This window comes from Perca flavescens, chromosome 11 (assembly GCF_004354835.1).
Source record: "Perca flavescens isolate YP-PL-M2 chromosome 11, PFLA_1.0, whole genome shotgun sequence".
NCBI lineage: Eukaryota > Metazoa > Chordata > Actinopteri > Perciformes > Percidae > Perca > Perca flavescens.
Genome location: NC_041341.1, coordinates 3,735,305 through 3,747,804, shown reverse-complemented (window position 1 = coordinate 3,747,804; position 12,500 = coordinate 3,735,305). Strand labels below are relative to the sequence as shown.

The following is a 12,500-nucleotide window of genomic DNA, read 5'->3' as shown; positions in this document are numbered from 1 at the left end:
TCTGACACAAACCAGCCTCTTATCTTAACGATTTGGGAGAATCATTCATAGTTTCTGCTTTTGGTAACTCAGAAATTAGGTGTAATGTCAAATAATTGGTTAAATAATAGTTTATTGACCATGAATACAGTTAGTAAAGAAATACGACCTCCAACTGAAACATTTCTCTTCAGACTTTACTTTCAGAACTCAAGACAAAATAAAAATTAACTTTTGTGGGGAATTATGTCCCAAATGAGGCCCTAAGGCAGATCTGACTCCAATTTATTAATTTGCGCGCCTTCTTTCATCGGACTTAAACACAAGGATCAATCTGAGACGAAGAGTTCACTGGAATCCAGCATTTGAGTTAAAACACACGTGTGGGTTCACAAAAAAGATCCTAAGTATCCCAGACCACAGACAAAGTGTACGGGGTCCAGGTCCTCTCAGGCTCTGTCACAATGTGCACCCCGCCTGCCTAACTGCTAATCTTTTATCATCCTCCTTATCATCTTCAGCACGCACACCACGAGAAAACCCCGACTCTATCCTGATATCTTTATGTGACACGTAACGATGCAACGATGAAAGCATAATCCAATCCATTTTATTTATATAGCACGATTAAAAAGCAAAGGTTTACAAAGTGCTGAACAAGAGATAACGCATATAAACACATAGAACACATAAATCAACATAAAATCACACAGTTCTCATGCTGGGTTAAAGCCAGGGAATACAAGTGAGTTTTAAGACGAGATTTAAAGATTCGAGGGTCCTGTGGGGGTAGAGCTCATTCCACAGTTTAGGGGCTGCAGCTGAAACAGCGCGGGCACCCCTGGGTTTTAACCTGGGTTTTAACCTGGGTTTTAACCCGGGTTTTAACCTGATTTTTAACCTGATTTTTAACCTGGTTTTCGGGGCGACTAGCCAAAGTTGATCAACAGACCTATAAGTGACCATGAGGGGGTGTAAACTTGTAAGAGGTCTGAGAGGTAGCGAGGTGCCAAACCATTCAGTGATTTAAAAGCAACCAATAAGATCTTAGAGTGTACTCTAAACGGACCGGGAGCCAGTGTGGCGAGGCCAGGACTGGCGTTATGTGTTCATGTGTTCACGAGTTCCCGTTAAAAGACGAGCGGCAGAGTTTTGTACTAACTGTAAGCGTGAAAGGGAGGTTTGGTTTACACCCATGTAAAGTCAGTCCCTCCAGAAAAACGTGATTATGTGATCGCATAATTCAACGCATAATCAGCCAAAGTCCAATTTTTCGCCGCACTTTCGCCGCTTAAATTGTCGATTTACGTGCAAAATATGCCGTGCTTGCATAGTTAATATACTATACATATAACATAATATATCTTAGCAGAATGGGAAATGTTGCGTTTACTTCACACAAGAGCAGCCATTTTCCCCTGTTGCCATGGGAACATTATGAAGTGCCGTCATTACGCGAGGTGAACATCATCTAAAAGCTGAATCACTGTTTTTTCTCTTTATCATCAAACCAGTTTTTAAAGGTTCCTGCAATCTCATCGCATACAATTGCATAAATATCACATGTAGCATATTCAATCACATTTTTTAAGAAAACGTGCCGCATAATCAAGGATTTTTGCCTCAATAATCACAAAAAAACTCCTGTGTGGAGGACTGTGAAGTGCATCAGAGTAGTCTAACGAGGAGAACCAAGAGCATGAACCACAGAGTGCTTACGAGACGAGCCCGGTTTAACCGTGACGTGTGTTGTTGTGTTGCAGGCGAGAAGCCGTACGAGTGCTCCAACTGCAAGAAGCGGTTCTCCCACTCCGGCTCCTACAGCTCGCACATCAGCAGCAAGAAATGCATCGGCCCGATCGCCGTCAACGGACGAGCGTGCAACAGAAACCACGGCAACAAGCCCGGCTCCTCCCCCAACTCCACCACCTCGTCGCCCGGGAGCCCCGCGGCTCTCGCCCAGCTCCGCCACAAGCTGGAGAACGGGCGCCACCAGCAGCCGGCGCTCGCCGCCCCGGAGCCGCTAGACATCACGGCCGAGCCGATGGACTTCAGCGAGTACCGGCTGCTGATGGCGTCCCAGCGCGGCTTCGGGGGGTCCGTCTACATCAACGGGCGCGGAGGAAGCCCGCTGCAGCATCTGGCGGCCATCGGGCTGGACCTGCCGCACTTCTCTGGCTCCGTGAACAACCTGAGCGAGGTGCAGAGGGTGCTGCAGATCGTGGACAACACCGTGTGCCGGCAGCAGTCGGACGGGCACCCGGAGGAGATCTCGAAGCTCCGGGCGTACATGAAGGAACTCGGCGCGCAGATGGAGGAGCAGCGCCGGGGCTTCCACGGCGGCGGCGGCGGCACGAAGAGCATCATCGACTACACGCTGGAGAAGGTCAACGAGGCCAAGAGTCTCATCGACGACTCCAAGAGGCCAGCGGACGTCAAGAAGGAGAAGCCGAACCACTCCGGCGACTCCGAGGAGAGGTATCCGGACGGGCAGAACCACTTCTTGCCGTTCTCCTGCCAGTTCTGCAAGGAGGCGTTCCCCGGGCCGATCCCGCTGCACCAGCACGAGCGCTACATGTGCAAAATGAACGAGGAGATCAAAGCGGTGCTGCAGCCGGCGGAGAGCGTTCCCGTGACGATACCCTCGGAGATACCCTCCGGCGTCGAGCGCGCCACCAGCCCCGGCAACCCCTTCAAGGACCACCTGTCTGTTCTCAAGGCGTACTTCGCCATGAACAAAGAGCCCACCGCAGAGGAACTGCTCAAGATCTCTATCGCGGTAGGCCTTCCGCAAGAGTTCGTCAAGGAGTGGTTCGCTCAGTGGAAGAACCAGAACCAGAACCAGAACCAGAACCAGAACATCCACGGTGGCGCTTCGAGGAAAAGATCCCCGCCTCCGGACAGCTTTGGCCGCTCGCAGAGGTCTCTCCCTCCCGTGGATTCCCACCTCGCTAACGGCGAGGCCTCCCACAGAATCTCGAAGGCCAGCACTCAGACAAGCGGGGACAAACCACTCGATAACTTGGACCACTTGCGGAGCGACACTCCGTCGCCGCTCAACCTTTCGTCTACTTCCTCCAAAAACTCTCAGAGCAGCTTGTACACTCCGAACAGCGTGGCGTCGGAGGAAGCCCACGGAGATATACCACTGGATCTGTCGCTGCCCAAACACATCATGGCTCAGAGGCTCCTGAAGCAACCCAGAGCCAACGGCTTCATCAACGGCGAGGCGCTGCATCTCGCCAACATCAAGAAGGAAGTCCACGGCTCGGACGGGATCTCCGTGCACCATCTGGAGAAAAGCCCCAGTCCTAACTTTGGGATTAATCCCTTCTACACATCTCTGCCTCCCCATGGAGCGTTTCCTCCGCCCACTTTCATGTCTGCGGCGCAGGCCTCCATCCCGGGCCTCAGGCCATACCCGGGCCTCGACCCCATGACCTTCCTGCCCCACATGGCCTACACCTACGCCACCGGGGCCGCCACGTTCGCCGAGATGCAGCAGCGGAGAAAGTACCAGCGGAAACCAGGTTTCCAGGTAAAAACATTGAATATTGTTCATGATGCATTTCAAACAGGGCTGTCGTTGACTAAAGAACTGCTTAGTCTACTAACACTCGTATCTCACCAAACCCACCAGACTCCATGTAAATAATCAGCACTTTTAGCGTGTATAGAGCCAGAATAAAAAAAAAAAATTAAGGGTTTATTTCAACCAAACCAGAGTGGTGATTGTTGGAACAGTGGAAAGATGAACCAAGACGGCTTTTGGTAGTTTTATTTAGTTTCTGTCCACTTTGAATTTTTGAGTTTTACGATGATAAAAGTCCTGATTATTTACATGGAGTCTGGTGGAGATATGCTGGCTCTATACACACTAAAAATCCTGATTATTTACATGGAGTCTGGTGGAGATGTGCTGGCTCTATACATGCTAAAAGTCCTGATTATTTACATGGAGTCTGGTGGAGATGTGCTGGCTCTATACACGCTAAAAGTCCTGATTATTTACATGGAGTCTGGTGGAGATGTGCTGGCTCTATACACGCTAAAAGTCCTGATTATTTACATGGAGTCTGGTGGAGATGTGCTGGCTCTATACACTAAAAAGTCCTGATTATTTACATGGAGTCTGGTGGAGATATGCTGGCTCTATACACACTAAAAATCCTGATTATTTACATGGAGTCTGGTGGAGATGTGCTGGCTCTATACATGCTAAAAGTCCTGATTATTTACATGGAGTCTGGTGGAGATGTGCTGGCTCTATACACGCTAAAAGTCCTGATTATTTACATGGAGTCTGGTGGAGATGTGCTGGCTCTATACACGCTAAAAAAGTCCTGATTATTTACATGGAGTCTGGTGGAGATGTGCTGGCTCTATACACTAAAAGTCCTGATTATTTACATGGAGTCTGGTGGAAATATGCTGGCTCTATACACACTAAAAGTCCTGATTATTTACATGGAGTCTGGTGGAAATATGCTGGCTCTATACACACTAAAAGTCCTGATTATTTACATGGAGTCTGGTGGAGTTTGGTGATGGTGATTTCGGGGCTGTTTCATGTTAAACTAAAAGGATCTCACTCTTTAACTAAAAGGTCTATCTCTGTAGGGATCCATCCCATAATGTTGTCAGACACTTAGAATAATAATGTGAGTCTGTCAGCAGCAACAACAGAACTTTTAGTGACTCTAACTGCTGCTGAACATTAGTCCTGTAGGGTTACATTACAGCTCGGTTCTGGTTTAATACTGGACCAGTTTCACAGATTGTTGTTCACATCAGACACTCAGACATGGAGACAGAGAGTCCAGGATGCAGTGTTGTAATAACTAAGTACATTTACTCCAGTAGTAGTAGAGTCTTTTCTTTTCATGCCACTTTCTACTTCTACTCCACTACATTTTAGAGAGAAATATTGTACTTTTTACGTAGTTGGATCACATACACAACATACACATACACAACATCACGTACGTAACAGAAATAGTAAAAAAAAACACAGAATCAGAAACAGGTTTTATTGCCACAATAAGTTAAAAAAGTTATAAAATAACTGTTGCATAGAAAAGAAGAGGCTGAATGGGTTGAGTGCAGAATGTGCAAAGAATATAGAGTATGTGCAATAAATCCTCAAAGTGAAGGTTCACCTGTTGTCTGTCTTCGGTGTAAACACTTCATCTAAAGCCCCCAGACCCCCAGTCCCATATGTCCCCCCTCTTTTTAAGGGACTTACCTTTAAGCTCTGTCCAGACTGGGGATCACACCGGCGCTGGGGCATGGTGGGGCATGGGGGGGGGGGGACCAGAAGGTGTCTCTGGAGGGGAGGCAACAGGTGTGGGATTATTATCAGACGTATTCAGAGTCTCCTGTAGACTTTAGGGTCTGAAACCTGCAGATCTGTAGATCCTCTGCAGGGCTCCTGGGGACAAACACTTAAATGGAAACACATATTGGAGCGGGAATTTATCTTGTTAAAAACATCTTGAACTTTAGCCTAAACTTTCTGCAGGGGCTCCCTGGGGATCTTACAACGAGGGATGTTTAAGTTTTAATATTTTGCAGATTCTGCTACTTTTTTACAAAGCTTTTTTTATGCGTTTTCTGATGCACTTTTTGACACTTTTGCCGTTTATTTTATTTTTTTTAAGCTTTAATGTCTTTTTGTCCTAGTTTGATGCTTTGGTACTTGGCCTTCTGTATTCAGGGGTGTCACCCCTACAACATATACGTTTGAATTTACATGTATCCAAGACACACAAACTGCTGAATTAAGGCTGATTTATGCTTCTGCGTCAAATCAACTGGTCCTGTGTGTTGATAGTCGGTGTTTCAAGGTGATTGGTCAACTGGTCCTGTGTGACTGTGATTGGTCAGCTGGTCCTGTGTGACTGTGATTGGTCAGCTGGTCCTGTGTGTTGATAGTCGGTGTTTCAAGGTGATTGGTCAACTGGTCCTGTGTGACTGTGATTGGTCAGCTGGTCCTGTGTGACTGTGATTGGTCAGCTGGTCCTGTGTGACTGTGATTGGTCAGCTGGTCCTGTGTGTTGATAGTGGGTGTTTCCAGCAGTCTACTGTGGGGAGTAGCAACATGCTAGTTCACTGACATCAGCTTTGCTAATAAACTCAGACATATTCTGGTTCCAGTGACGGGGTTATCTGTTTGTAAAGTGTCTATATGTCAGTACCATTTTAAAATTAGCTATTCTCCAGCAAGCAGTACTTTGTGGGCAGTTGTGCTAAAGTTAGCTTGCTAACATAACATAAACTGGCTTGCAAACACCTCACAGATAACCTCAGACTCATCGCAACCCAAACGCAGATCTTCCTAAGGGTCATGATGCCGTAGCTACGGCATCACTCCTACGGTGTGGAGTTGACGCAGAAGCATAAAACAGCCTTTAGGGTACCGGCAACCTTTTTGGTCCAATTCAGGCGCTGGGGTTACATTCTCCATTTAGGCTAAATGTTTGTCACACACTGTAAGAAATATCTGAGTGTTAACATGTCTGTATATTTTAACAGAAGAACATGATTCACATTTCTGTTTACTTACGTTTCCAGTTGCATTATGGGACATTTATCCATGTGTCTTTATTAACACAGTTAACGAAGCCGTTCACAACCCCGTTATAGGATTAGTTTCAACATAGGTGGAGAATCAGGTGTTTATTATTATTATTATCAGACGTATTCCTGCAGACTTTAGACTCTCTGCAGGTAGACTGTCTGTGTCTCAGGGTTGAACCGATCTTTGTCTGTGTCTCAGGGTTGAACCGATCTTTGTCTGTGTCTCAGGGTTGAACCGATCTTTCTGTCTGTGTCTCAGGGTTGAACCAATCTTTCTGTCTGTGTTCAGGGTTGAACCGATCTTTCTGTCTGTGTCTCAGGGTTGAACCGATCTTTCTGTCTGTGTCTCAGGGTTGAACCAATCTTTCTGTCTGTGTCTCAGGGTTGAACCGATCTTTCTGTCTGTGTCTCAGGGTTGAACCGATCTTTCTGTCTGTGTCTCAGGGTTGAACCGATCTTTCTGTCTGTGTCTCAGGGTTGAACCGATCTTTCTGTCTGTGTTCAGGGTTGAACCGATCTTTCTGTCTGTGTCTCAGGGTTGAACCGATCTTTCTGTCTGTGTCTCAGGGTTGAACCGATCTTTCTGTCTGTGTCTCAGGGTTGAACCGATCTTTCTGTCTGTGTCTCAGGGTTGAACCGATCTTTCTGTCTGTGTTCAGGGTTGAACCGATCTTTCTGTCTGTGTCTCAGGGTTGAACCGATCTTTCTGTCTGGGTCTCAGGGTTGAACCGATCTTTCTGTCTGTGTTCAGGGTTGAACCGATCTTTCTGTCTGTGTCTCAGGGCGATTTGCTGGATGGGACGGTGGACTATCTGTCAGGCCTGGACGACCTGACGGACAGCGACTCGCTGCTGTCCAGGAAGAAGATTAAGAAGACTGAAAGTGGTATGTACGCGTGTGACTTGTGCGACAAAACATTCCAGAAGACCAGTTCCCTCCTAAGACACAAATATGAGCACACAGGTATATATAACATTTGGACACTTCTTTTCTTTTCCCATCCCCCAATGCTTCTTTGCCCCCCCCCCCCCCCCCCCTTCATTTATTCTATCTGTTCCCGGGGTTCTCAAACGCATCATATGAAGGTCCGCATCACGTTGTTAGTTATTGGCAAGATCAAAATAAAATGTATTCTTTGATTTATAACTTTTAGGCAACAAATTCAATTTAGTACTTACTTCTCCTTGACCCCTGGCGTCACAGGGTCGGCCCTTTGGTGTCACAGGGTGGGGCCTTTGGTGTCTCTGTGTCAGCCCTTTGGTGTCACTGGGTTGGGCCTTTGGTGTCTCTGTGACCCCTGGCGTCACAGGGTCGGCCCTTTGGTGTCACAGGGTGGGGCCTTTGGTGTCTCTGTGTCAGCCCTTTGGTGTCACTGGGTCGGGCCTTTGGCGTCTCTGGGTCGGCCCTTTGGTGTCTCTGGGTTGGCCCTTTGGTGTCTCTGTGACCCCTGGCGTCACAGGGTCGGCCCATTGGTGTCACAGGGTGGGGCCTTTGGCGTCTCTGGGTCGGCCCTTTGGTGTCTCTGGGTTGGGCCTTTGGTGTCTCTGGGTCGGCCCTTTGGTGTCTCTGGGTTGGGCCTTTGGTGTCACTGGGTCGGCCCTTTGGTGTCTCTGGGTTGGGCCTTTGGTGTCTCTGGGTCGGCCCTTTGGTGTCTCTGGGTTGGGCCTTTGGTGTCTCTGTGTCAGCCCTTTGGTGTCTATAGGTCGTCCCTTTGGTGTCAATGGGTCGGCCCTTTGGGGTCACTGTGTCGGCCCTTTGGTGTCTCTGGGTCGGCCCTTTGGGGTCACTGTGTCGGCCCTTTGGTGTCACTGTGTTGGCCCTTTGGTGTCACTGTGTCGGCCCTTTGGTGTCACTGTGTCGGCCCTTTACGCGTCACTGTGTCGGCCCTTTGGTGTCTCTGGGTTGGGCCTTTGGGGTGTCTCTGTGTCAGCCCTTTGGTGTCTATAGGTCGTCCCTTTGGTGTCAATGGGTCGGCCCTTTGGGGTCACTGTGTCGGCCCTTTGGTGTCTCTGGGTCGGCCCTTTGGGGTCACTGTGTCGGCCCTTTGGTGTCACTGTGTTGGCCCTTTGGTGTCACTGTGTCGGCCCTTTGGTGTCACTGTGTCGGCCCTTTGGCGTCACTGTGTCGGCCCTTTGGTGTCTCTGGGTTGGCCCTTTGGGGTCACTGTGTCGGCCCTTTGGGGTCACTGTGTCGGCCCTTTGGTGTCTCTGGGTCGGCCCTTTGGGGTCACTGTGTCGGCCCTTTGGTGTCACTGTGTTGGCCCTTTGGGGTCACTGTGTCGGCCCTTTGGTGTCACTGGGTCGGGCCTTTGGTGTCACTGTGTCGGCCCTTTGGCGTCAATGGGTCGGGCCTTTGGCGTCACTGGGTCGGGCCTTTGGTGTCACTGGGTTGGGCCTTTGGCGTCACTGTGTCGGCCCTTTGGCGTCAATGGGTCGGCCCTTTGGTGTCTCTGGGTCGGCCCTTTGGTGTCACTGTGTCGGCCCTTTGGCGTCAATGGGTCGGCCCTTTGGTGTCTCTGGGTCGGCCCTTTGGTGTCTCTGTGTCGGCCCTTTGGTGTCTATAGGTCGTCCCTTTGGTGTCTCTGTGTCGGCCCTTTGGTGTCTCTGTGTCGGCCCTTTGGTGTCTATAGGTCATCCCTTTGGTGTCTCTGGGTCGGCCCTTTGGCGTCAATGGGTCGGCCCTTTGGGGTCACTGTGTCGGCCCTTTGGGGTCACTGTGTCGGCCCTTTGGCGTCACTGTGTCGGCCCTTTGGCGTCTCTGGGTCGGCCCTTTGGCGTCTCTGGGTCGGCCCTTTGGTGTCAATGGGTTGACCCTTTGGTTTTACTGGGTAGGCCCTTTGGTTTCACTGTGTCGGCCCTTTGGTTTTACTGGGTCGGCCCTTTGGTTTTAATGGGTTGGCCCTTTGGTGTCACTGGGTCGGCCCTTTGGTGTCACTGGGTCGGCCCTTTGGTGTCCCTGGGTCGGCCCTTTGGTGTCACTGGGTAGGCCCTTTGGTGTCACTGGGTCGGCCCTTTGGTGTCATTATTTAACTCTCTGGGTCGGGCCCTTGGCGTCATTATTTAACTCTCTGGGTCGGCCCTTTGGTGTCACTGGGTAGGCCCTTTGGTGTCACTGGGTCGGCCCTTTGGTGTCACTGGGTCGGCCCTTTGGTGTCTCTATGTTGGCCCTTTGGTGTCACTGGGTCGGCCCTTTGGTGTCAATGGGTCGGCCCTTGGAGTCATTATTTAACTCTCTGGGTCGGGCCCTTGGAGTCATTATTTAACTCTCTGGGTCGGGCCCTTGGCCTCATTATTTAACTCTCTGGGTCGGGCCCTTCATTTAACTCTCTGGGTCGGGCCCTTGGCCTCATTATTTAACTCTCTGGGTCGAGCCCTTGGAGTCATTATTTAACTCTCTGGGTCGGGCCCTTGGCCTCATTATTTAACTCTCTGGGTCGGGCCCTTGGCCTCATTATTTAACTCTCTGGGTCGGGCCCTTGGTGTTTGAGAATCCCTGGTTTATTATTCCCCCCCCCCCCCCCAGTTTTGTTTTCTGTAACCCTTTAACATGTTTCTCTTTTACAGAGGGGGGGGTACAGACACACTCAGCACCCAAAATATCATTCATACTGGCTCCGTGTGTGTGTGTGTGTGTGTGTGTGTGTGTGTGTGTGTGTGTGTGTGTGTGTGTGTGTGTGTGTGTGTGTGTGTGTGTGTGTGTGTGTGTGTGTGTGTGTGTGTGTGTGTGTGTGTGTGTGTGTGTGTGTGTGTGTGTGTGTGTGTGTGTGTGTGTGTGTGTGTGTGTGTGTGTGTGTGTGTGTGTGTGTCTGAATGTGTGTGTGTGTGTGTGTGTGTGTGTGTGTGTGTGTGTGTGTGTGTGTGTGTGTGTGTGTGTGTGTGTGTGTGTGTGTGTGTGTGTGTGTGTGTGTGTGTGTGTGTGTGTGTGTGTGTGTGTGTGTGTGTGTGTGTGTGTGTGTGTGTGTGTGTGTGTGTGTGTGTGTGTGTGTGTGTGTGTGTGTGTGTGTGTGTGTGTGTGTGTGTGTGTGTGTGTGTGTGTGTGTGTGTGTGTGTGTGTGTGTGTGTGTGTGTGTGTGTATATTCTGAAGATCAAAGAGAAATATTAATTCCTGTAGAGAGATTTTTACATATCTGAGCTGGAAACAAACATTTAATAAATTCAGACCGTAAACATCTACGCAGGTGAACTATCAGTCAACCCTGTAATATTAAACATGAATATATATATATATATATATATATATATATATATATATATATATATATATATATATATATATATATATATAGTTATTAGCTGGTCTAAATGAACCTTGGTAGAAACCACAGACCACTGATGTTCTTCAAAGGGTTTTGGAGGCGTCATGGAAACGGTTGTGCTGTGTGATGTCTGGATGAATCATTCTACATTTCCTCTCTCTCTTCATCTGTCCTAGAAATTAATCTTCCTGTCATCTTCCAGTACACATCTCATCCTGTAGACACATAATCAGATTATTATCACCCATATTCTCACCCTGTAGAAACATAATCAGATTATTATCACCCATATCCTCACCCTGTAGAAACATAATCAGATTATTATCACCCATATTCTCATCCTGTAGAAACATAATCAGATTATTATCACCCATATTCTCACCCTGTAGAAACATAATCAGATTATTATCACCCATATTCTCACCCTGTAGACACATAATCAGATTATTATCACCCATATTCTCACCCTGTAGACACATAATCAGATTATTATCACCCATATTCTCACCCTGTAGACACATAATCAGATTATTATCACCCATATTCTCACCCTGTAGACACATAATCAGATTATTATCACCCATATTCTCACCCTGTAGACACATAATCAGATTATTATCACCCATATTCTCACCCTGTAGACACATAATCAGATTATTATCACCCATATTCTCACCCTGTAGACACACATTATTATCACCATATTCTCACCCTGTAACACATAATCAGATTATTATCACCCATATTCTCACCCTGTAGAAACATAATCAGATTATTATCACCCATATTCTCACCCTGTAGACACATAATCAGATTATTATCACCCATATTCTCACCCTGTAGACACATAATCAGATTATTATCACCCATATTCTCACCCTGTAGACACATAATCAGATTATTATCACCCATATTCTCACCCTGTAGAAACATAATCAGATTATTATCACCCATATCCTCACCCTGTAGACACATAATCAGATTATTATCACCCATATTCTCACCCTGTAGACACATAATCAGATTATTATCACCCATATCCTCATCCTGTAGAAACATAATCAGATTATTATCACCCATATTCTCACCCTGTAGACACATAATCAGATTATTATCACCCATATCCTCACCCTGTAGACACATAATCAGATTATTATCACCCATATCCTCACCCTGTAGAAACATAATCAGATTATTATCACCCATATTCTCACCCTGTAGAAACATAATCAGATTATTATCACCCATATCCTCACCCTGTAGACACATAATCAGATTATTATCACCCATATTCTCACCCTGTAGACACATAATCAGATTATTATCACTCATATTCTCACCCTGTAGACACATAATCAGATTATTATCACCCATATTCTCACCCTGTATACACATAATCAGATTATTATCACCCATATCCTCACCCTGTAGACACATAATCAGATTATTATCACCCATATTCTCACCCTGTAGACACATAATCAGATTATTATCACTCATATTCTCACCCTGTAGACAAATAATCAGATTATTATCACCCATATTCTCACCCTGTATACACATAATCAGATTATTATCACCCATATTCTCACCCTGTAGACACATAATCAGATTATTATCACCCATATCCTCATCCTGTAGAAACATAATCAGATTATTATCACCCATATTCTCACCCTGTAGACA

At 47.3% G+C, this 12,500-nt stretch overlaps 1 protein-coding gene across 1 annotated transcript in view; it reads left to right on the top strand.

The window, feature by feature from the left end:
- Window positions 1-12,500, top strand: part of LOC114564277 (zinc finger E-box-binding homeobox 2-like) — a 28,980-nt gene that overhangs the window by 12,678 nt on the left and 3,802 nt on the right. The window contains 2 exon segments of the mRNA XM_028591531.1: window positions 1,743-3,517; window positions 7,341-7,521. Of these exon segments, the coding sequence (XP_028447332.1) occupies window positions 1,743-3,517; window positions 7,341-7,521 (1,956 nt within the window).